General features: G+C 60.1%; 1 protein-coding gene across 4 annotated transcripts; it reads left to right on the top strand.

Moving 5' to 3' along the window:
- The first annotated feature begins 514 nt into the window (after positions 1-514).
- RPH3A (rabphilin 3A) lies at positions 515-22,757 on the top strand. Of its 4 annotated transcripts, none has more exons than XM_035340666.1 (22): positions 515-653; positions 7,302-7,389; positions 7,581-7,592; positions 8,114-8,120; positions 8,299-8,402; positions 13,900-14,029; positions 14,116-14,202; positions 14,549-14,714; positions 15,097-15,123; positions 16,586-16,708; positions 17,186-17,266; positions 17,381-17,428; positions 17,504-17,701; positions 18,084-18,163; positions 18,397-18,471; positions 19,198-19,307; positions 19,837-19,963; positions 20,086-20,142; positions 20,318-20,469; positions 21,514-21,595; positions 21,885-21,981; positions 22,226-22,757. In XM_035340666.1, exons 2-22 carry the CDS (start codon positions 7,313-7,315, stop codon positions 22,354-22,356), a joined length of 1,971 nt encoding a protein of 656 aa, XP_035196557.1. In that variant the 5' UTR covers positions 515-653; positions 7,302-7,312; the 3' UTR covers positions 22,357-22,757. The 4 variants fall into 4 exon arrangements, with proteins under 4 accessions (XP_035196557.1, XP_035196556.1, XP_035196558.1 ...); XM_035340665.1 differs by having other exon boundaries at positions 516-653; positions 7,578-7,592; XM_035340667.1 differs by lacking the exon at positions 15,097-15,123 and having other exon boundaries at positions 517-653; positions 7,578-7,592; positions 22,226-22,756.
- Positions 22,758-23,503: the final 746 nt, after the last annotated feature.

The raw sequence follows: 23,503 nt of genomic DNA, 5'->3' as shown, positions 1-23,503 counted from the left end.
CCGGAGAACTTGGGGAGGGGGCTCAGCCTGGTTCAGGACCCCCCCTGTGCATGGAGCCGAAACCCGATGGGAGGCAGCGGCGGGGGGCTGCTGGCAGCTGGGCTGTGGCGGTCCCATATTGAGTGGGGCACGGGTGGGGGGTGCTGGGCAGGCAGCTGGGGGGTAAATCCGGGGGGCAGGGGGGTCAGAAAAGTGCTGGGACACCTGCAGGGATGGGGATGGGAGATCCCTGGGGATGGGGTGGGAGATCCCTAAGGATGGGGTGGGGTGAGATGGGATGGGGATGGGGGGGGGGAGATCCCCAGGGATGTGGTGGGATGGGAGATCCCTAGGGATGGGATGGGAAAAAGATGGGAATGGGGTGGGAGATGCCCAGGGATGGGATGGGAGATCCCTAGGGATGGGGTGAGATGGGATGGTGTGGGGTGAGATCCGCAGGGATGGGATGGGGCGGGAGATGGGATGGGATGGGATGGGATGGGATGGGGAGGTGGCAGGGGGCTGCCGCTGGCTGTGCCCGGGCCGGGGGCGGCTCCCAGGGCGGGCAGCAGAGCGGGGCCGCCCCGGCCGTGTCCCCTCCCCGCGCCGCCCCCTCCCCGCTCCGCAGTGCTGCCGGAGCCGCGCTGCGCCGAGCCGAGCCGCTCCCGGCCCAGGTAGGGGGGCTCGGCCCCATTGTCCCTCCTGCTGGGGGTCTCGCTGTGCCCGGGGGACGGGGGTCCCGGGGGACTGCGGGGCCGGGCTTGCGTTAATTCGGATTCCAGGCAGGAGCCGTCCCCCAGCAATCGGCGCCGCTCCGGTTCGCTGCCGGAGGGCTCCGTGCGGCACCGCTCCGGGGTCGGGTGGTCCCCTGCTCCCGGGGGGCTGCAGTGAAAAGCAGGGGTACGGGGCTTCAAAACACGGCGAGCTGGCTCCGGGGAGGCAGAGAGGATGCCAGATGAACCCGCTTGCTTTAATTACTGGTATCGAAAGCCCAGGCTGCAGCTTAGCCTGAAAATAAATAGTGTTAACGTTGTGAGAGCGGGGTTTATTTGATGATGCATCGCTCAGCTGGTGGGGATCGAGCTGCTCGCTTTCGCTGTAGGGGCGGACTCGAGAGCTGCCTTCAGCCCTTCCACGGGGAGCAGCCGGGGGGGACTCGGGGGGCCGTGGGGCTGAGCCCCCCGCCAGGGGCTGCCGCAGCGTCCTGCAGCCCTCTGCGGCCTCCCCAGGCGAGCAGCGCCGGGCTGGGAGGTTCCAGAGCTGCCCCCGGTGATGCAGTGGGATCTGCGTGCCCCCACCACGCGAGTGGGCTGCGGGATGGATTTCCAGCCCCACCGACCCCGCTGGGAGCAACCCACGGGGTACAGCCAGCATCCCCCGCTGCCTCCAGCCTGCTCGGCTCATTTTCCTCCCTCGCAGCCTTCCTTTTGCACCGTGCCAGCTCCCCAAGGAGGGCAGAGGAGCGTGCTGAGCACGGACAAAGCAGGTTTTGGCGTGCAGCCCCCTCTGTTCGGTGCTAAAGTTTGGGGACGCTTCGCCCAGGACCCGAGAGCGGGCGGCGATGCCCACCCTGGTGCTGGGCGCCCCGGTCCGAGCTGTCCCGCCTGCACACAGGTGTCCCCTGGGAGGCCGATGTCACCGCAGCTGCTGCCAATTAGTGGCAGTAGTTAATGAGTATCTGGAGGGCCGGGCAGGTAGGAGGCTCTGTGCCCCTCAGGGACTGCTTTAAGGGTAGGTTGATTAATCCTGCACCCTCGTTAAGCAGAGTGTGGCTGGGGCTAGGGACCAGGGGGGTTTGTAGGGCTCCTGGCCGTGGCGTGCCCACCCGTGTGGGTGCAGCATCGCTCCCATCCTGCCCTCACGGAGGGTACGGGCTCTCCTCTTTGGGACTGAGGGCTCGGGGATGGATGAAACCCGCAGCTTAGGGGGGGAGTGGGGGCAGAAAGGAGCCGTGCTCAGTGGCTGCCACCTGTGTGCGTGGCGTGGCAGCTGTGAGCATCGTACAACCAGCGACGGGGAGCGAGCCCACCCCGGTCATTGATGCTGCACCGTGGCTCAGCAGTCATTGTGCAGACCTGGTCCTTGGCGGGGCAGCTTTTGGGGTCCCTCTCCTCTGCCCCAGAAACAATCAGGATAAACACCCTCTGAGCACGCTTTGCATCACCAGCCCTCTCTCGCTGGGCTCCTGGGTGCTTCTTGGAGTTTTACACCGCTAAACTTCCCTGAGCCGGTGTTGTGGGGGGGTCCCTGCATCGTCCTTCCACGGGATGCGGCTGGTTCATCCCGGTGGCTCCTGCACCGTGTCCTGTGAGCTGCTGCTGAGCATCCCATGGAGCAGCTCCCCTGCTGCAGGAGGAGCGATGGCAGCACCACTGGTGCTCTCGGCAGCACCGTGCAGACGCTGCCTGGCCGGGGAGCCCAGCACAAGTCCCACAAACCCCGAGGTGCTTTATTTATTTTTTCCCCTTGTCTTTCCTTCTAGCCATTAATCGCCGGGAGTAAATCCCGGCAACAGCACCGTAACAGTGCTGGGTTCGCGAAGGAGCTGTTTGAGGAAATGTCACCTCCTTCTCAAACAGAACTGGCTGCTCGCTGCTGCTCGGCCGCCCCGGGATGGGTCTTTGGAGGGCAGGACGCCGGGAATTGGGGAGGGAGGAAAGGCAGCTCGTGGCAGGGGATGGAGCTCGAGGGGAGCAGAGGCGTTGGCCAAACCGAAGCCGTTTGTGGGGCTCGTGGTGCTGCTGCTCCAGGCTGGGCTGCGGTGTGCGTTGGGCTGGGGGCAGCAGCGGCTGGGGGGTGGGTGCTGTGCAGCTCGGGGGGTGCCACGGGATCGGGGCACCCGAGGGAACCCGTATCCCTTTGCTTTTCTTATGTGCCTTTCATCTGTGCATCGCTGCGCCTGCAGGCATCGCCATCACCTACCTGCTGCATTTGGCCCTCATGGATTCGGGAGCACCCGGCTGTGGGGCCGTGCTTCCCTTTGACCTGTGGGGGTCTCTCGTGGGGCTGAAGGATGAAATAACCCTGGGTTAGGACGTGCTGGCTCTGCCTCTTTCCCGAAAGCTGAATTGCCAGGCCTCTTGGGCCCTCGCTTTTGCTGCAGTGTGGCCGGAGCACGTTGCCCCCTGCGTCTGCCCATGGCATCCAGCCCCCAAACACATCTGCCCTGGGGCCAGGAAGCAAACACCCGCAGACCAGGACGTGTCCTCAGCTGGGCTCTCCGTGCCCCGGTGGCTCTGCCCCGTCCCGTGCCCCGATGTCCCCGGGTGGCTCGGGGCCAGCCGGCTCCGGTTCCCGGTTCCCCACCTTTCTGCCAGCAGGGATCTGCCTCCCATTTCTCTTTTTATTGAAGGAAAGCCTCCAACGTTTACCCCAACTCTCCAAAACGGTTTGCACCCGAGTTGAGATGGGGCACGTGCTGCCCTGGGGTCGGGGTCACTTGGGGCAGGTTTGGGGTGCGCGGTGCCTGTGCCAGGCCTCTGGTTCGGGGTCCCCGGTGGTTTGTGCAGCTCCCCTGGGCTCCCAGGGGCACGGGGTTGAGAGGATCTGGTGACTGTAGCTGCTGTCTGGGAGAGACGCAGCTAAAAAATGCTGTTCTGGGGATGTGTGTGCTGGGAAACGGGTGGCTCCCGGTTCTGCAGCAGAGCCCGAAGTGGCCGGTGTGTGCGCGGCTTCTGCATTCCCTCTTCTCACTGCTCGGATGATGGCGAGCAGGTCGCTGTCCCCAAAATCACACCCCAAACCCCCTGGGTGCGGGGCTGGAGCCGGGGAGCCCCCTCGTGCCGCCGCGTGCCTGCGCCTTGCCGTTCCCTTCCTGGGCAGCGCAGATCCCCAAACCCCGGCGGGGACAAGGAGGGTGCTTGGATCCCCTCGGGCTCGAAAGCTCCCGGCTGGTGGTGACACACGCCGAGTGACGTCTGCCTCGGCCCCCGAGCGGCGCTTTGGGGTGTTCTCCGGGGGTCCGGTGCCGGATGGCGAGCTGCCGCCGGGCGCTGCCTGCGAGCGCCGGGTGAGCGGGCAGCCTGGCAATCCTGCTCCTTCAAAGCAGATTAATCGCATCAGGCTTTGTCAATGCAAAAATTACCTCATCATTGGCACTGGCAGGTGGTGTAGAGCGGCAGACTTATTCAATATTTAAGAAAGCTGCATTGCAGGGCTGGGAAGGCTGGGGAAATAGGTTGCCTGTGTCAGTGTCTTTGCCGGTGGAGACGATCTCTGCAGGCACCGTGAAGTGCGAAACGTTGAGCTCGCCACAAAAGCCTGATTATTGCACCGGGAGCCTTTAAAACACTGAATTGTCTGTTTTCTACCCCGCTACAGCAGATATCCGGAGCGCTAACCCCGTGGTTTTTGGTCAGTCCCTCTCTGCAGATGCCCTCTCGATGGGGGCTTCGGGTGCCGGCAGCCCCTCGTCCCCCGGTGCCCTGACGTGGGGCGGGATGGGCTCACACCACGGGGCTCCCACAGCCCTTCCCTGGGTGCCCCTGCTGCGTTTCAGGCTCTGGCCGTGGACCTGCGAATTCTCCCCTCTCCCCCTGGCACCGTTCGGGGCTGTTCGATCCCTTTTTATTGAGGCAGGACCAGATTCATGGGCTGCGTCGCACGGAGGCAATGGAGCGGCGTGCTGAGCGTCACGTGGCTCTTCCTCAAGGCCAGGAATTCAGCCCTCGCTGCTATTCCTGGCCGTGCCCGGGTTGCTCCTCGCTCTTCCCCGGCTTTTTCTGCTGGCTGTCAGGGAACTTGGCTCGTCCCCACCTGCTCGGGGACCTCTGGGGCCATGCTGGGGCTGGCAGCTCTCGCCACCGGCCGCGGTGTCTGTGCTGGAGGCAGAGCAGAGCCCTGAACCACGCAGGAGGTGCTCCCAGGCTGGCTTTTGGCTGGGTTTTGGACAGTTGGCAGGGTCGTGCCAGTGGTTTCCACGGCGTGCACGTGTCTGAGTCTGCCGCAGCCCCTCTCCCCTGCTGCCACAGGGGATCTGGGCAATCTTGGGCGGAATATCGCCATTTCAGCCAGCATTTCCCAGCCCCCCTGCCCCATGGCTCGGGCTGCCACAGCCTCCTGCTTGCTTGCAGGGATCGTGGCGGGGAAAAGCTGCTGCGAGCCGTGGTTTTGTTCTTTGCCGTGCGCTAAAAGTGCGTATCCGAGCACTTGGACGAGCGAGAGTACTTGCTGGAAGTAATGCCAAGTAGATCTCCAAGATCTATTATTTATAGGCGAAGGGAGAGGCTCGGGTGCTCCTCCAGCTGCGGGCTCTCTTAGAGGAAAAGTGCCATGGGGGAAGGAGTTGTGTCCCCCCCCTCCAGCTGAAGCACTGCTCCTCCCCAGGCCCTTTTGCTGTGAAATCCCAGGTTTTTTCCCTTCTCCTCGGCCGTGCTGCTCTACTACGGGCCCCCTGCCCACCCTTGGCCACCCCTCAGCCCCGGGCACCCAAAGCTCGTGCCCTGGAGGGGGACAGCGTGGATTTGGGGTGACGGAGCCCTGGGTTTGGGGACGATGCTTGTGCCTGGTGGGGCCATAAATCGCTGGTGGGAGCTCGCTGCTGCAGTGCAGGTGCTGGAGGATGGAGAGGAGCTTCTTGAGCCGACCTTGTCCATCCCAGCCTTCTGTTCCCGCAAACGCGCGGCCGCCGTGCGAAGCCAGCGGAGCACCAATCGCCCCGCCTGCTCTGCTCCTCGTACGTTTGTTTCTGAAGCTGTGAAATAAAGGAGATCCTCAGATCCCTGCTAGCTCTTCGGGGAAGGATGGAAAAAAAACCTGCAGCGTTGCAGAGGGGAAAGTGGAGGATGGGGCTTTTCCCCTCCCCTCCCTGCTGGGAAAGCTGCACGCTTCTTGTGGCTCAGAGTTTGGGGTTGCAGCTCCCAACCCTCCCAGTGCCCCTCTTTGAGTTTTGCTGGAGGTGTCTTTTACCCTACAAAGGTCCTTCTGCTGCGCTGGGGTCGTCCTCTGGCCCTGCTGGATCCCCAGCCCTGACCAGCCTTCGCTCCCTGGTGCATCCTCCTCCTCGTCCCAGCACAGTTTGGCTTTGTTCCTCTCTTGCCGGGGCTGTCCTGTCCCTGTGGGTTCAGCCCTACCTGCAGGGGGAAAAAAATCTCCTAATTCCTTCCCCTGCTGGTCTGGGATGCAGACACAGCCCCAGGAACAGCGCCTGCATGGGTATGGAGGGAGCCTGTCCCGGACTCCTCGTGCCAGGAGGTGAAGCCAGGGCCGACCTCCTGGGAAACACATCACAATCTGGGGCCTGTGGCTGCTGAAGTCAGCAAACAGGTCTGAAACTGCTGAAATCCATCTTCCAGGGGCTCTTCTCCCATTTTCTGGGCCCCTTTTGCAGCCCTGGGACACCTGCATCGGTGCTTGGCACCAGCGTTCCCGCACGGGCCGAGCCGGGATGGGTTTCCCTGATGTATTCCCATACCAAGGGAAGGTTTGGAGCCCCGACACGGCAGGCTGGGCTCTGCAGAGGGGTCCGGGATCCATTTTCACTTTTTTTTTTTTTTTCCTCAGTCGTGCTGCAGGCAGGAGGAATCCATTCAAATGCGGGTGCTGCGAGCAATGCAGGCGGGGCTGCTGCTGGGCACCGCTTCTGCGCTCTGCGGGGGTGCGGGGACCCACAGACAGACAGACAGACAGACAGACAGACAGACCCTTAGCACCCACCCGTGGGGCTGGCATCAGCTCGGGTTTGCCACCCCGAGCAGCCCCCACGTGCCATATTGCCCTGGAAGTGGCGATAAATGGGTGGATAAATGCCGATAATGGGTGCTCGGGCGGTAAGGACCCAGCTGCAGAAACGGAGCCGGGCTGGGTTTCACATCGGGCAGCTTTTTCCTGAAATCTGCCGGTTTTTGCTGCTCTGGGAAGGCTCTGACCGGCTCCCTGCCTCCTGAGCCTCTCGCAGACGAGCAGGCACGGCGCTCTTCAGGTCCTGCTGCCGCGTCCTCCCCCAGCACCGCTCCGTGTTGCGTTTCCCAAGGACTCGAGGAAACAGAAACGCAAAAGCAGGAGTTTTGTTCCAGCCGGGGTCGTGCAGGGTTTTGGGGGAAGCTTTCCTACTTTGTAGGGTTCTTTTTCTTTGGAAGGGCCTGGGCTGCTCTGTCCCTGCTCCGTCCCCTCCTCGCTGTCAGCAGCTGGGGTGCCGGCGGGGAGGGCGGGGATGACAAAGAGCTCTGCCCAACCCCGGTGGGCAAATGATGGATTCGTGCCCTCCTGCAAAGATCAGGCGAGGCGTCAGGCTCCCCGGTGGGATGAGTCAGTGCCCGGCAGCCGCTAAATACCGCCCGGCACGCTCCCAGCCTCACTCCCCAACTCGCTCCGTGTGTCCCCAGGACCCCCGGCGATGACCGACGCGGTGGTGGGCAGCGGCTCCGACCGCTGGATGTGCCCCGGAGACAGGACCATGTCCCTCCGAGCCGGGTAAGAGCCGGGCTCCATGCTGGGAACCACGGGCAGGGCACTGTCCCCTCCTCGAGTCCCCATCCTGGTGGGATGGGGCTGATTTGGGGTCCCCAAGCACCGGGGGGAGAGGGGGGGGTACATGTAAGGGGGGCAGAGCACGGGTTTCTCCCCTAATCCCCATCTCCTCTCTTTCCCTGCGCCTCCAGCAGTGAGAAGGAGCAGTAAGTATCTCTCTTTCTCTAATTATTTTTCTCCTCTTGCACTTTCCCTGCTGTCGATGGTCCCAAGAGAACAGGAAGGATCTCGCCCTGGGTGTAAGAAAAGCAATAGTTTTGGAGGCATCGCCAAGGGGTTTAAGGATTTCGGGGCAGCCTGCTTTCCCCCACAGCTCTGCAGCCCGGGCAGGGGGTGCGGGGGCAAGGTGCTGAGCAGCCCAGCCCCTCGGGGCTGCAGTTTTAGGTGCCCTCAAAGCAGCTCTGGGACACGGGAACTGCGGAGATGCTCAGAGCCAGGTCATCAGACCTCGTTTTTTTCATCTACTCCCAGCATGGGGCCGGGATGGAGATGCCACCGGAGGGGACATCAAGGACAGGCTGTGCCACGAGAATGGCCTGTGGGATGCGGCCGTGGTGGCTTGCTGAGCCCCTACGTGGGGGAATCAGGGGGAAAAGCAGATAGCACAGTCTGCAGGAATGGGAACGCTGGCTCCCGGGGTGCTGGTGCGGGCAGGGGGCCTCTGGAGGCTCCCTGCTAGAAGAGAGCTTGGAGGTTGGAGAGGTATTGTACTGATTTTCCCCTGTTTGGGGGATTTTGGTGCCCGGCTGTCGCCGAAAAGGAGAAAGAAGCGAGCCCGGCCCCGGCGGCTGCTCCCTGTCCTCTCCCCGCAGGCTCCCCGCGGGCTGGGCGGCGCGGGGCGGGCAGCCCGAGCGGCCGCGGAAAGGCGAGGAGCTGACGGATGAGGAGAAGGAGATCATCAACAGAGTCATCGCCCGCGCCGAGAAGATGGAGGAGATGGAGCAGGAGCGCATCGGGTGAGCGGCGGCGGCGCGGGGGGGCTCGTTTTGGGGGGCTGGGGAGGCTCGTTTTGGGGGGCGATGGTGCCTGGGCTGTGTGGTGGAGGGCACCTCACCGGCGTGGGGATGGCACGCTGCGTCCTGGGCTCAGAATTTATATTCTCGTGGGTTTTTCAGCCCAGCAGGGATCGTTAACGACGGCTCGTTTGGCAGAGCGGAGCTGCTGCTCTTTGCCCAGCGCCTGTGTCCTGAGCCCGGGCACCTCTAGCAGAGCTGCAGCTCCCCAGGAGCCTTCCCCCACCGGGGCAGGATGCGTTTCACAACCGGCTCCTGGCCGCGCATCGGGGCCGGACGCTGCTGTAGAAAGCAGCTCAAGGTACCCCCGAGTGGCACGGAGAGCCGGGTGGCGGTGATTCATTCCCAAAAAGCACTTACGAGCAGCATTTCCCCAGCTTTGCACATTCCCAGCCTGCTGAGGATTACGCTCTGAATTTGAGCAGCGAGGGAGATCTTCATTTCTCTTTTCCACCCCCCCCCCGGTTGCGCGTCCCTGCAGCTGTCTGCAGACCTGCGGCGCGCGGAAGCGCTGCCTCTCCCCCCCCTCGTGCCAGAGCCCAGAGGGGTTCCTCGTCCCCATTCATGGGTGGCGTGCTGATTCCCCCCCCTCCTTGCGTGTGGGCGCAGGGGGAGCCCTGCCAGCTCCCTCGTGTTTGGCTGGCACCACGCGAGCTGTAGGATGTGCAGCGGCAGAAATAGGGGACGGAGTCCGCATCGGGCTCGTGCGGCACCGCCCGCCGGGGAGCCACGTGGAGGATCTCCAGGAGAGCTCCGCTGTGGTGGTTTTACCGTGCTAGGCAGTTGAACACCACAACCGCTCTCTCACTCCCCCTCCTCAGATGAGGAGGGGAAGAAGTAAAGGAAAGAACAACTCACGGGTTGAGATAAGGATGATTTAATTAAAAAGGGGAAATATATATATATATATATAATTAAGGAAATATTATTATTAATTAAACAATTCAACTAAAGGGAAAAAAGGGAAAGGGGAAAAGGGAGGGGGGAAAGGGAATAACTAAACAAAACAAGTAAAGGCTATGTGGAAGTGCAGAGGAAAGAAATTACTCTCTACTTCCCACAAATGAGCGATGCTTGACCACGTCCTTGCAGCAGGGCCTCAACGCACGTAGCCAGTGTTCGGGAGGAGGACAGACGTTTTTGCAATGAGAGCCCACCCCTCCCCTCTTCTTCCTTTTTCCACCTTTTATTGCTGAGTGTGACATCATATGGTATGGAATATCCCTCTGGTTGGTTTAGGTCAGCTGCCCTGCTGATGTTTCTTTCTCACTTTTTGCCCACCCCCTAGGAGGGTCAGAGAGAGTCCTGATGCGGTGCCAGCACTGCTCAGCAGCAGACACAACACTGGTGTGATACCACTGCTGTTCTAGCTACAAGTGCAGAGCGCAGCACTGTATGGGCTGCTGCAGGGAAAGTTAACATCCCAGCCAGACCCAGTACATCCGCGTGTTGCAGGATGGTCCTGAGCTGCTCGGGGGGATGGTCCTGAGCTGCTCGTGGGGATGCGGTGGTGCTGGCCGCGTTAGGGGACCCCAATGGATTGGCCTGGCTTTAGGGGACCCCAGCGGATTTTCTATTCCCGTGCAGGGAAAAACGGGAGTCCTGTTAAAAGGAAAAAAAAATAAGTTTTGGTTAATATAAAGAACAGTTTATGTGAAGTGAGTGCCTTGTCTAGAGGGGGAAATGCTTGGAGTCGTCTTCACAAACCGCCGCTGAGGGCTGTGTTTGGGCCGTACTGGGAGCACTGATAACACTGCAGGTGTGGGGCCCTGGCTCCCCAAACCCCCCAGCCCCGTGCCACCCGCCCCCACCGCCCGCAGCAGGACGGGAGCGGATCGATTTTGGTCGCTGGGAGGTGTCTGTGGAGGCAGACTGGTGTCAAAGCCAGCCCAAATTAATCTGTTGAAGGCTTATTTTTAGCAGCGGGGTGGATGGCGGCCGGCGGGATACGTGGGCTGGATGCTGATGAGGGTTGTAGGACAGGGGGACGGGGACACTTTGGTGTTTTTTTTGTTGTTGTTTTTTTTTTTTTTCCCGGCTCTGTCGTCTCGTAGCAGGGAGACTGGAAGGGTAACGGGAGCTGAATCATCCTAAGCAGCACCAGGGGCACGTCGGGCTCGGGCTGATGAAGGACTCGAGAGCAGAGTCGGGGTGCCAGGGCGAGCCTTCGGGTGGGGTGGAGCAGAGCCACGGCCGTGAGGCTGCAGTGCCCAAAGTGCCCAGGCTTGGCGGATGTGGGAGCACCCGTGGGTGCTCTTTAACCACCCAAAGGTAGAATTTCATGGAGACCCCCCGGGAGAGGACCCGCTGTGGGGCAGGGTTGTGTTTGGGCTGCTCACTGCCGGGACGATGCGCGCGGTGCCGCGGCGGAGGGCCGAGGTCCCCAGGGTTAACGGTGGGCAGCAGTGGGGAGGCTCCACGGGGACCCCGGTCCCACTTCTCCTTCCTCGTGCTCAGGCAGCCCCAAAATAAAAACAGGGGCCAACAAGGGCAGGGTGGCTGCTGGAGGCAGGCAGAGATGTGGCAGGAGATGGCAGCTCCTAGAAGAGACGAGGTTAACACGTAGCCGGGGGACAGCTCACGCGCTGCTTGATTTTGTGGGATGGTTTTTTTCCCCCCAAACCTCTTCCCTTATTTCTGAGATGGGGATGAACCTGCAAAATAACAAAACCTCTGGTAGGGCATCACAGGAACGGGGTTGGCTTTGAAAGCAGGGCTGCAAGGCTCAGGCGATGCTCTACCTTTCGCTACCTGTGCTCTTGTAAAGGCAGAAAACTGCTTCTAATTTTTCATCCTGATTTCAGTTCTTTAAATCGTAGCTCAGCTTTTCTTCTCCTCTTTTTTTATGCTGTTAAAATTAGCTTTGATTTTAATATTCAGACCTTGAAGGCACGTAGTTTCCCAATGAGACAGGTCAGTGTGTAATTGCCCAGCTGGGCTGTGACCTCCCTCGCCTTTTGCTTCCCCTCCTCTGTGCCGCGTGGGTCCCATCCTGTCCTGCAGCGGTGCCCGGCCCTTCTCCCTGCAGCCACCTCCGGCGCCCTGCTGGGGTTGTTTTGGGCAATTTCAGACCCAGAAAAACATTTTCCACCACTCCTTGCAGCGCAGTGGCAATGAAGGTTTGAACACGGTGCGCCGGCTCCCAGCACCATCAGCACGCGGTGCTGGCATCTCCAATCCTCCCCAGGCTGCTGCTCACCGCAGGCACTCCCTTTGCTCTCCCGAAGCATATTTATGGGGCCAGGAGGATGTTATACTACTGGGGAAGTGTTTTATTGCTGTTATCTCGGGCACATGTGAAGCGTTGCAGATGCTTCGTGTTGCCCAGCCCTGCTATCGTGCCCCCATCAGCCGCTCCTGCATATTTCCAGGGCCGATGACGGATGCTCCGCTCCCAGGCTGGCTCTGGCAGCGGTGATGCTCCCGGCTGCTCCCTCCAGCTTCGGTTCCCCCTGCTTGTTTTATTTTTGCTGCCTATTTTAACAATCTCAATTGTTATCTCCTGTTCCTTGATGTTGAGGGATGGGCGCTTGGAGGTGCGCGTGGTGGCGAGGAAACGGCGCTGTAATCCCAGAGATGTGCTGAAAGTGATGAATTGGATGGGTATTTTATATGTGCTGTAAAAATGAGGAGGAAAAAAAAATGACTTTCAGGGCTGGAGAGGGAGGGAAGGCCCGTGGGAAGGCAGAGGGCTTGCTCCTGGCCATGGGCAGAGAGGGGATGGTGAGAGCCAGGCAGCTGCTGGCCCTGCGGCTTCTTCATCAGGTCCCAGCCTCAGCCTTTCCTGGCAGGTTCACCCCAGGACTTGTATTTTAATGTTTTAGATGCTTCTCTCGTGACGGCGTTTGGATCAGGGAAAAAAAGCAAGCCCAGTTTCTCTGGCTTGAATGGATGTTTTAATTAGCCAAATGGGCTCCGTTTTAAATGAGTGCCACAGGTGTGCTCGCTGCCTGCTGGAGCTCTTCCACCGGTTAAAAATCCTCTTAAGGAGCTGCTTCTGCTAAATGAGAGACTGGGAATGATTTTTGCAGCTAAATAATGAATCTCTTGAAATGCCAAGGCTTTTTTTTTCTTTTTTTTTTCATTTTTTTTTTTTTTTTCCTGCTTTGATTGTGCCATTTGTTCTAGTTTCTATAATAAGTTTGTTTGGGCTTGCAGATTTCCAGCAGGAAGCTGCCTCTCTTTGGAGCCGAGCTCTCGCAGCATGGGGAGGGGGGGGGGGAGGAAAAAGCAAAATGTGCTTTGCTGCTAAAAAAAATAAAGGGTTTTGCCCCAGGAGAGGACAAAGAAGCTGTGCTGAGATGTGGGCTGGGAAGCACCTAGGAGCAGGACCCTGGGGAGGCTGAGCTTTGGCTTCCTCGCGGAGCGCCGCGGCCCCTCTGCGGGCTCTGCTCGGTGGCTGCCAAAGGGCTCCCAGGGGCTCCTGTCGGTCCCATCGGGCATTTTATGGCCTGTCAGAGGACACCTTGGAACCCACAACCGGCTTTTTCCCCTCGAGCTGCCAGCCCTTTCCAAGGACCCACGCGAAATGACAGCGGGCGCACGACGGCACGGGGAGCCCGTGGCACCTCTGCTGGGGCTGGGAGCGGCTCGGAGGTGCCGGCAGCGGCGGGGCCGTCGTAAATCTTCAGCTGTCATCGGGCTTGTGGGAAAGTGTCTTTTAAGTGCCTGCCTTTTTCACCGCGTGCTGCCTTAGCAGCTCTGTCAGATCTGGGTCACATTGTGGTGGGAGTGGGGAAAGCCCCCGCGGGGGAGATTTTCCACCGTTTGCTCTCGTGGGCTTATTTCTCCTCCTTGCTTTCTTCCTTTCTTTCTCATGCTCCTCTGAATGGCATAAATAATGTTTTTTCCCCTTCCAGTGCTATTTTTAGGGCCAGGACTCGGGGTTAGCTGACGACAGACTGCTGCCGTGGGGTGGGCTTGGCAAGCCCCCTTTGTGCTGCGGGGTCTTTGGGATTCACGGCGGAGGCTTTTACCTCCGCAGTCACCAGATGCGCTCTTACAGCCTCATCCCTGGGCTCTTCGTAATTTACTCCAAGGGCTGAGAATTTCAGTAAACTCTGCTCAATGTTTTTGCGTAGAAAACGAGAAAACCAATTAATTCGCTCAGCCCTCTCACTTCCAAGATCTCTGTGGCTGAGCGGATTATTTTTTTTTTTTTCCCATTTGGGCAAAAGCCGCTTGGTCGATGTCGATCTGCCGGGCCAAAAGGTGCTGACCGGGCATTTTTGTGCACGCGTTGGAGTCCGTGCCAGTGGTAAACGTCAACAGGAGTGTCCAGCGTGGTAAAGCCACAGGGGATGTGATATCCCAGCGGGTCCCCTGGGATGTGATCCTCCCCTGGGTACATTCACGCCCCGCTGCTGGGAGGCAGTGCCTGGCCCAGGGCAGCCTTGGGGCCGTGGTGACAGCCTGGTTGTCCCCTGTCCCCTCCCGCCAGGCGCCTGATGACCCGCCTGGAGGACATGCGCCGCAGCGTGCTGGGGGACGGCGTGAACCGCTGCATCCTCTGCGGGGAGCAGCTGGGGCCGCGCGGCTCCGCCTGCGTCGTCTGCGAGGACTGCAAGAAGGTGAGGCTCTCCTCCACCCCCATCTCGTTAACGCGGAGCCGAGGGTCCCCTCGGGGTGCCCCAACGGCCCTTTGCTTTCTCCGCAGAACGTCTGCACCAAGTGCGGCGTGGAGACGACCAACAGCCGCCCGCACCCCATCTGGCTGTGCAAGATCTGCAGCGAGCAGCGCGAGGTGAGCCTGGACGCGCTCCTGGTGCCATCCTGATGCCCTGGACAGGAGCAACAGCAGGCCAGGGGATGCTCTGCCTCTGCCCCGTTCAACCTACTCCAGCCTCGTCAGCATGGTTTCTGCAGGATGCTCTTGTTTTATGGATAAAATGCCCCCTCTCTTTTTTTTTTTTACCTTGCAAATAATCTCAGGATTGAAGATGGGCTCCTGGCGGTCATGGCAAGACCCATCCCTGGACACAAAAGCCAAAGAGCTGATTAAATAGAAAAGAAGGGGCAGTGAGGATGGGGATACGGGGCTGCACGTCTTCAGCCCCGCGTGCCCACCCCATGCCTTGCCCCCCCCCCAGGTGTGGAAGCGCTCCGGTGCCTGGTTTTTCAAGGGTTTGCCCAAGCAAGTGCTGCCCCAGCCGATGCCCGTCAGCAAGAGCAAGGTGCCCTCGGCCCCCAGCGAGCCCAGCCCGGCGGAGCCCCCTGGCCCCGACCCCAAGCTCCCCGCCCGTGCGCCCAGCCGAGGTAGGTGGCACTGCCCGGGGGTCCCGGCCCTCCTCGCCATCACTTGCAAGGGTGGCCCCTAGCAGAGCGCCCAGAGCAGTCACAAAGGCTGAGCCCTTTCTAAAGGGCCCATTTCTAACTGTCCCCGTGTGTGGAGGGTTTTCCTGTGCTGTGCCATTTGGGGTCTCTGGGTTTGGGGGGGCCCCCTGAGCGAGCGGCCCCATGCAAGCAGCCAAGGTGCCTGGCCGTGTGATGGGCTCACATGGGAACGTGGTGCTGCAGGTGCTGGGGATAAATAATAACAAAAATAGGCAATATGGGCAACCAGCGGCAGCACAGCTGGAGTTGGCACATGTGGGTGGGCAGCAGCTTCACCGCTTCTCGCTCTGTTTGTGCTCCCAAGGCCAGGAGGACGAGCAGGACCGCTGCGGTAAGCGCTGCTGTGCGCCCCCCCTGCCCGTGCCCTCCTCCCGATGCCTTTCCTGGTGTTTTCCCCCTGTTCTCCCCACGGCTGGATGCTGCCCAGCGGGATTTTGAGTCCTTAGAAAACCTCCCTTTGAAGCCTCAGGAGGCTCGTGGGCACCAGGGACGGAGCAGCCGAGCTGCTCGGGTCTCTGTGTCGGGTTTCCACCTCGTGCCGTGCTGCGAGCGGACAGAGCGAGGTGGGGATGTGGCGGGGGGCAGCCTGGCCAGGGGCTGGCACCACGAGTTAAGTTTGAATCCCAGGAGGGTGCTGGTGGCTGCAAACCCTCCTCTTCCTCAGCCTCGTGCTGAGCTGTGCTCCCTCCTGGAGGCAGGGACGGATCCTGGGGGTGCTGTTGGTGGAGGGGTGCTGTTGGTGCAGGGGTGCCCACCTTGGCCACAACCCACTGCGCTGGTGGGGGTCAGCAGGGCAGTGACCTCCATCAGCCAGCAGCAGCTGGGGAACCCCTTTAATTCAGACCCTATTTTAACGTGGTGGGATCTGGTGTAATTAAGCTTCCCCAGCCCCCAGCGGGCTGCTTTATGCCTCTGGTCCTCCTGCCAGGCGGGGAGGGTTTGTCACAGCCGCTCCTGGCCACCAGCATGCCCACAGCCCGCCTGTGATTTTCCTAAAGCTCCCTCAGAAAATGACCCTGTGCAGCGCTGTCTCTGAGCGCCAGGGCTCCTGCTTTCAGCCGCTCCTCCCCCTGTGCTCAGCACCACTCCCCCTGTGCTCAGCACCCCTCCGTACCCCCCGCAATCTGTTGCGTTTGGCTTTCTCCTTGCACCCGGCGCCCCGGAGAGCGCAGCCAAGGATAAACATCCCATTTGTGTCACCGCGGAGATTTATGCCCTGCGAGCCAGGTGAGCGCCGAGACCTTTTTGTGTCCCATCTGCGGGCTGCAATTTATCAAGGAGCGGCGCCCTGGGCACCCCGGTGCGCGTGGCTGCGATTTATCCGCCCGGACGGCGGAGGTAAATGAGACACAGGCAGCTGTCACCAGTGCCTCGCTAATAAATGGAAGATGATCAGCAAAAGGAAAAGATGATGTCCTGTCTGCGGAGGTGTAATGCCATTAGGGGTTGACAGGCGCTGATGGATGCCTCTATCCTTGTTTTTTTTTCTCTCGTGCCTCCTGGTGTCCCCATGCGGTGCCTTGTCCTTGGACTTTCCCGACCACCCTGTGCGGTCGGCACGCTGTGCCCTGCCTGGGCTGCTGGGTGGCTCGTGGTGTGTGATGCTGCAAAGCTCTGGGCGTGATGCCCCAGTGGCTGTACCCATCCTCCTTCTCCTCCTCCTCCTCTTCCTTCTCCTCTTTCTCCTCCCACCAGCGGTGGCCACCCCCTCGGTGCCTCCTCCTGCCCCCTTGGGCACGGCTGGTGGCCGTGCGAGGGGACGAACGTCACCGCTGTGCTTCTGGCTCCTGCAGGCAGCGAGGCGACGGCGGCCGCCCGGGTCCGCAAGCCGGCTGAGGCCAGGACGGGGCCGTGTGGCAGCGAGGACACCGACGGCCGTGACTACGCTGCCGAGAGCGGGGCCACCAGGAGCCCTGGTGAGAGCCCGCGCCAGGGTCTGGGTGCAGACGTGGGTGGCCACGGGAGTGCGGTGCCCACTTGTCACCGAGGGGCTGAGCTTGTGGGTGTATTTGGTAAAGCTGAAAATGGGTAGAAAATGTCCAAATCCTCTGTCATTCCTGGGGAAGGAACAGGCTCGGGTTTGTGTCCAAGGGTGGGCGATTCCCTGTCCCGTGCAGCCACCTGGGGAGGAGACGCGACACCAGCATGGCTTGGTGCTCCTGCCTGGCATAAGGAGGGAGCGGTGCTGAGCGTTCTTTGAATCCAAAAGCAGCAGAGGAAAAATGATGGTTTGGGGGAAAAATAGAGAGGAGATGCTCTGGAAGGCTGGGAGCAGCAGGGACGTGGGGGCTGGCAGTGGGTCGGTGCTGCGATGCTCCCCCTGCTGCGATGTTCCCCGCCGGATCCGTCTGGGCGCACCCGAAACGCCGGCGCTGACCCTGCCTCCCCCGCAGGCGTGAAGCGAGTCGACTCCCTGCAAGCCCCGCGGCCGCCCCCGCCGCCCGCTGCCACCCCCGGCCCTGCAGCACCCGCAGGTAAGGACGCTGCGGGGACGGTCCCTGGGGATGGGGACACCCCGGTGCTGGCGTGGGGACGGACGGAGGGCACCGCTCCCTCGGTTCCCTCTCCAAGCACCCATCTCTCCCCAGCGGGAAGGACGGGTCCTGGGGCGGCCGGACGGATCCTGGAGGCACAGGGTAAGAGTTGGGGACCCTGCAAGGGCTCGGGGTGGGGGTGATGCATGCCAGGGACTAACGGGGTCTCTCCTACAGCGAGCCCACCGCCGGGACCCCCGGAGCCAGTCTGTGCAGCCCCCAGGGAGGAGCGTGGTGGGGGCTATGCTGTGCCCACAGCCCGGGAGGAGAGGCCAGCCCGGCCCCCCACCGCCCCGCAGCCCCCTGCCCCTCTGCGGCAGCCGCCTCCAGAGGAGGAGGAGGAGGACGCCAACAGCTACGACTCTGATGAAGGCAGTGCGTACCCGGGGGGGTTGGTGCTGGGTGAGGGATGGAGAGCAGGGCTTGGAGCCGGGGCAGGATCTCGCGGGCTTTCAGCTGCCAAATCCGCTCTGGCAGATGTCCTCAGGCTGGTGCCGGGTGGCATGGTGTCCCCAGGGGATGTCCCCAGGAGGCTCGCTGGGTTGTGTCCCCCTCTGAACATCAGGCAGCGCTCCGATGATCACGAATTTGGCTGGACGCACACGCGACAGCTTGGCTGACGCCAGTGCCGCCTTCCGCGCTTTGAGCAGCCTCTACATCCGAGCAGCAAATCTTTCTAATTATTGTTAATTGGGGCCGGCTAAGCAGAGGTGCTGGCTGGGGTTTTAACGAGGTGCCGTTTTCCCCCTGCTGCCAGCCACGCTGGGCGCCCTGGAGTTCAGCCTGCTGTACGACCAGGAGAACAGCGCCCTGCACTGCACGCTCCTCCGGGCCAAGGTGAGCGTCTCGTCACCCTGCGCGCGTGTCACAGGGCCACACGGGTCCCTTATCCCCTTTATTTTGTGGACATCAACGTGGTGCCCACCTCCCCGGGGTGTGATGGGGCTGGAAGCAGGACTGGGGATGTGAGCTGGGACCTCCTGGCTGGGGGGGACGGGGTGGTCCTGCTCGCTCTTCCCTGGCTCTCTCGCTGAGGATGCGCGCCCCGTGTCTCCTTCGTTATCCTTCAGGGCTTAAAACCGATGGACTCGAACGGCCTGGCGGATCCCTACGTAAAGCTGCACCTCCTGCCCGGAGCCAGCAAGGTGGGTGTCCTGGGCTCGGGGAGGGAGCAGAGCCCCCGAGGTCCCCAACCTTGGCGGAGGGGACGTCAATGCACAGCACCCAACAGAAATCTTGTTAGTGCCAGAGGACCCAAAGACTGGCTTGTTTTGAACTCACGGCTCATGCTAATTAGAGCCATGGAGAAATAACCATTAAGTGGGTAAAATCTGATGCATCTTTTCTCCCCCTCTCATCAAAGCAAGCTCTGGAAATTTCCCCCCAAGCACCGCTGAATCGCAGCGTGGTGGGGAAATGGTTCAGGAGGGCAGGAGCACAGCTGGCATGGGGCCCGAGGGTGCTGGTGCCATGCTCGGGGTGCAGAGCTCACTCCCGTGGCTCAACTTTCCCCAGGGAGCCCCGGGGAAAGCAAGGGAGAAGCGAGAACAAAACCCTTGATGTGACATTTCCAGGTTTACTTTGGGTGCGGAGACGTGCGGGCTGCCTGCTCGTGCGCAGAGCCAAGCTCAGTGTCGTCAAATGCTGTTGCTCTCTTGTTTGTATCCCCATAGAAGCCCAGGCAAATGGCATCAGATCAGGAAAGCTTTTTTTTTTTTTTTTTTTTTTTTGGTTACATTTTGGTCTGAACAAAATTCGTGTGTTAGAAATAAATTGAACTTGTTCTTGGACAAGTCGGCTCAGCTCAGAGGAGCGGCTCGGCTGCGCTCTGTCCATGTGCGTAATTCCTCCGTCTCGTGTCGCTGCCGTAGTCAAACAAGCTGAGGACGAAGACCCTGCGCAACACCCGCAACCCGGTGTGGAACGAGACCCTGGTGTACCACGGCATCACGGACGAGGACATGCAGCGCAAAACGCTCAGGCAGGCGCGGGAGCGGGGGCGTCCCGGGGGGGTTGGCGGCGTGGGCAGCGGCACCGCGGCCCCGCAGGGCTCCAGGAGCGAGCGCAGGGCTTGGCAGGGCACCTGACGTGCAGAGGTTGCGGTCCAAATCACTGGGCTTCACATGGATGTGCTGGATTTAGTGGCCGTTTGAAAGAAAAAAATATCTGTTGCCAGCATTGCTCTTAATCTTCCGGTATATAGGTTGGCATTTGCCATGCCAGTGTCCCAGCAAAGCACTGAGGGGTTTCTGAAAACGGTTGTTGCTTCCTACCTGCAGGAAGCTTCCACCTTTTGTTCGTTGCCCCGACTCGCAGCACGTAAAAAATGTTGATGTTTCTGGCAGAAGAGCAGTTCTGCTTTCTGGCCGCTTTTGGTTGGGGCAGAAGCGGGTGCCTGGAGGCTGCAGTGGTGCTGAGCTCTGCCTGCCCCCACGGGGGCTTCTGGGGCAGTTTTCATGAGCCAGGCGTTGCTGCAGCCGGCCTGACATTCGCTCCTCCCTTCCCTCCAGGATCTCTGTGTGTGACGAAGACAAATTTGGCCACAACGAGTTTATTGGAGAAACTCGAGTTTCCTTGAAAAAACTCAAAGCCAACCAGAAAAAGAACTTCAACATCTGCTTGGAGAGAGTAATACCAGTGAGTTCCCATGACATTTGTCGCCTTTACTTTGGAGATCACTAAAACTGGCTCACGGGAGGGAGTCCTTTTGCCTCTCCCAGTGGCTCATGGCAGCCTCTCCTTTTCCCTTCCCACCCCAGATGAAGCGTGCTGGGACGACCGGCTCGTCTCGCGGCATGGCGCTGTACGAGGAGGAGGTAGGAGCCCTCAGAGCATGGGAGATCTCGGTGTGCTGCACCCCATCTCTCACGTGGCAGCTCCTCCTTGCACCCTCGTGGGGTCCTGCGCCACGTCTTCCTCAGTGTCGCTTGTGTCTCTGCTCTGCCGGGTCCCATGCCCAGCCCCGTGTCCCCATCTCCCTTCCTCTTGCAGGTGGATCGCGGCGGGGACATTGAGGAGCGCGGCAAGATCCTGGTGTCCCTCATGTACAGCACCCAGCAGGGCGGGCTGATCGTGGGCATCGTGCGCTGCGTGCACCTGGCTGCCATGGATGCCAACGGGTACTCGGACCCCTTCGTTAAGCTGTAAGTGAAGGCTGGGAGCAGCTCCGTGCCGTGGGCATGCAGTCACCCGCTGTCCTTGCTGTCCGTCCACAGCCCCTGGAGCGAGCAGAGCACTTCCCAAGCACTGCTGGTGATGCTGGAGCAGGGTGGCAGTGCTCCTGCCTGGCTGGAACTCAACCAGGGTGGCCTCTGGCTGGGCAGCGGCATCGCTGTGGGGTGCTGAGGGTGTGCCGGTGAAGATCCCGATGGTTTTGTGCTCGTACACCACAACCTGTTCCTGTGGCTGCAGATGGGTGTTCATTGCTGTTCATTGCTGTTCCCTGCTTCAGGAAAAACAAAACCAAACCTCTGTTCCCCCTAAAAACCATTCAACAACTCTTGTGTTGAGCACCTTGCACATCCTTTCCTGTAGCTGACGGGGACCGAGTGCTTTTCCTTCTCCATTTCTCTTCTTTTTTATTTTTTTTTATTTTCCATTCCCACAAACAGAAACTTTCAATTTTTAAACCGACTTCCACGTGGATCTGATGAACGCCAACTGTGCAGTTCAGCTTTGAGTCTGCAGCCAGACCCAGAGAGGGACCCCCCGAGGGATCCCAAATTCTCGGGGCGAAGCCGCCCTGGTTGAGCGTGCCGGCCTGTGCTTTGTTCAACTCTGCTGGGTTATTTTTAGCTTTTTATGTATATATATACAAATCTGTCCATCTCCCACATTCCTGGCTGGGTTTTCCAGCGGCCAGGCTGGGGACCTGGTGGCGATTGCCGCCGCGGATGCTGACGGACCCGGCAGCTCAAGCTCAGCTCCGTGCAGAGCAGCTCGGTGGTTTCCCTGTGTAGTCTGCCAATATGAGGGGAAAAAAAACGGTATCCAGGATTTGACTCATTTTACATTTATTTTAGATCATTTTAGAAGGTGGGAAGGAAAGCTGGCTAACCCATTTCTTTGCCTTAAGTATTTCCAGTTGTGTTTTTTTCTTAGAGTCCAAAAACTCACTCTTTTTCCCTAGTTTATAAGCTCACACTCTTCTCTTGCTTGAATTTTGAACTGTTTTCTGTTGCCCCCAGTTGGCTGAAACCTGACATGGGAAAAAAGGCCAAGCATAAGACCCAGATAAAAAAGAAAACGTTGAATCCTGAGTTTAACGAGGTACGGATGGATCTCATTTTCGTATTATTAAACCAACCTTAACCGTGTGTCACAGGCCATGGGCGGCCTCGAATTGTGGGGTGTGGGTGGAGGGGGGCACCCCAACCTTGGAGCCTCATTTGCCATCTTGATGAGAAGCTCGTTAGTGTATAAATGTCCTCTCACTTGATTATGAATGCAGGCTGTACAGAGGGGAGGTTTGCCACTCCTTATCTGTGTTTTTTGTTTTTTTTTGGGGGGTGTTTTTTCCCTGAGAGTGTGGGGTGACCTGGGTGTTCTCCGTTTGCAGGAGTTCTTCTACGACATCAAGCACAGCGACCTGGCCAAGAAGTCTCTGGACATTTCCGTCTGGGATTACGACATCGGCAAATCCAACGATTACATCGGTGAGCTGCAGACCTGCATGCTCCGGGCTTGGGGGATGCGTGGGGCCCCGGGGCCGAGCTGTGCGGGACCCCCGCACCCCGCACCGTCCCCAGCACCCCGTGGGGCCTCCTGTGCTGGCTCTGGGGATTCCCAGGAGGTTTTAAGTCCGGGAGGTGGAGAAAAATGAAAACACAGGGCCCATCCCAATGGAAATGGTGTGTGGGAGTGTTGGCCTCAGCTCTGAGCGTGGTTTCCCCCCTCCAGGCGGATGCCAGCTCGGCATTACGGCGAAGGGGGAGCGCTTGAAACACTGGTACGAGTGCCTGAAGAACAAGGACAAGAAGATCGAGCGCTGGCACACCCTCCAGAACGAGAACCACGTTGCCAGCGATTAAAGGGAGCCGCTGCCCTGACCCCCGGCGGCCTCCCCTCCGCCACATCCCTGCAGGCCCGACCGACGTCCGTCCGTCTTCCAGCGCAGTCACACCTCGCTACGCGGCCCCGGCCCCGGGCAGCAGCACTGCTCTGCCTCCTCCGAGCATCCCCTGTCTTCTTCTTGCCTCTGCCTGAAACCTAGACCAGATTTTTTTTTTTTTTTTTTTGTATTCACTTCCTTTATTTATATTCTCTTTTGGGTCACTGAATTATCCCGGTGTGCGACGTTGTCAAGCAATAGTTCCCCACGAGCATCCCTCGGCCTTTCTCAGCAGCCTCATGCACACCGTGGCAGCGTTCCCACCTGTGTGTGTGACAGCCCGTGATCCTCCTGCCCCTCTCCCTGCCCCATGCCACCCTGTCCCCACCAGCTCCCCGCTCCTCCCCGTGGGATGTGTGGCCCTACAAGCCCCGGGGCTGGGGCACGGAGGTGGCAGCAGGGGACAGGCAGCGCTGCTCGCGTGGCTGCGGTGCCCTGGCTCCGGTAACAAAGCAGCTGGCTTTGGTCTGGGTCACCCCACGAGCTCGGGAGCTGCAGCCCCGTGGTCAACATCCCCCCTCTTTGCCCACCGCGGTCAGTTCGCTGCACCACGCGCAGGAGGGAAGTCGAGGCAGCAGCTATTTCCCACCATCTAGCTGTTATGTCCAAGGATTATTGCTTTAAAACACCACAGTCACTGGAATTAGCTGGGACAGTTAGAGGTCTTCCAACTTAAATATTATTTATTTATGGATGGATGGATTTATTTATTTATTTATTGCAAGTCTGTGCAAGAGCCGTCCTCCTCAAGCCGTGCCGTAACCATTGCCTGGAGGTGCTTTAGTTGCTAGCGCCAGCAGGAGAGCCAAGCCTCCCGGACTGATGTTGATCATTTTCGGTCCCATTCTGCTTCAGCCGCTCTTTCTGGCCAGCCTCGAGCGCAGCAATGTCCCCGTGAGCACCGCTGGGACGCTGGTGGTCAGCCCCGAGCCGCGTGTGCTGCACAGCACCCGACCCCAAACCCCTCGCAACTCGCTGCTGTAGCCTGTGCTGTGGTCTGAATCCGGCTGTGCTGCGGAGCTTTCTTTTCACTTGTTTGGCTCGTTTTCCTATGCTCGGTTTTATTT

The sequence above is a fragment of the Oxyura jamaicensis genome, chromosome 15 (assembly GCF_011077185.1).
Source record: "Oxyura jamaicensis isolate SHBP4307 breed ruddy duck chromosome 15, BPBGC_Ojam_1.0, whole genome shotgun sequence".
In the NCBI taxonomy this organism is placed as follows: domain Eukaryota; kingdom Metazoa; phylum Chordata; class Aves; order Anseriformes; family Anatidae; genus Oxyura; species Oxyura jamaicensis.
Note: the sequence above shows the minus strand (reverse complement) of the source record. Positions and strands in the feature narration are given on the sequence as shown.

What these genes read in the sequence shown, in the direction of transcription:
- RPH3A (XM_035340665.1), top strand. Translation starts at nt 7,313, where the DNA reads ATGACCGACGCGGTGGTGGGCAGCGGCTCCGACCGCTGGATGTGCCCC. An exon ending in GCACGCTCCTCCGGGCCAAG is followed by an intron (nt 18,164 to 18,396) that starts GTGAGCGTCTCG and finishes GTTATCCTTCAG; the next exon opens with GGCTTAAAACCGATGGACTC. An exon ending in TCGGACCCCTTCGTTAAGCT is followed by an intron (nt 20,470 to 21,513) that starts GTAAGTGAAGGC and finishes TGTTGCCCCCAG; the next exon opens with TTGGCTGAAACCTGACATGG.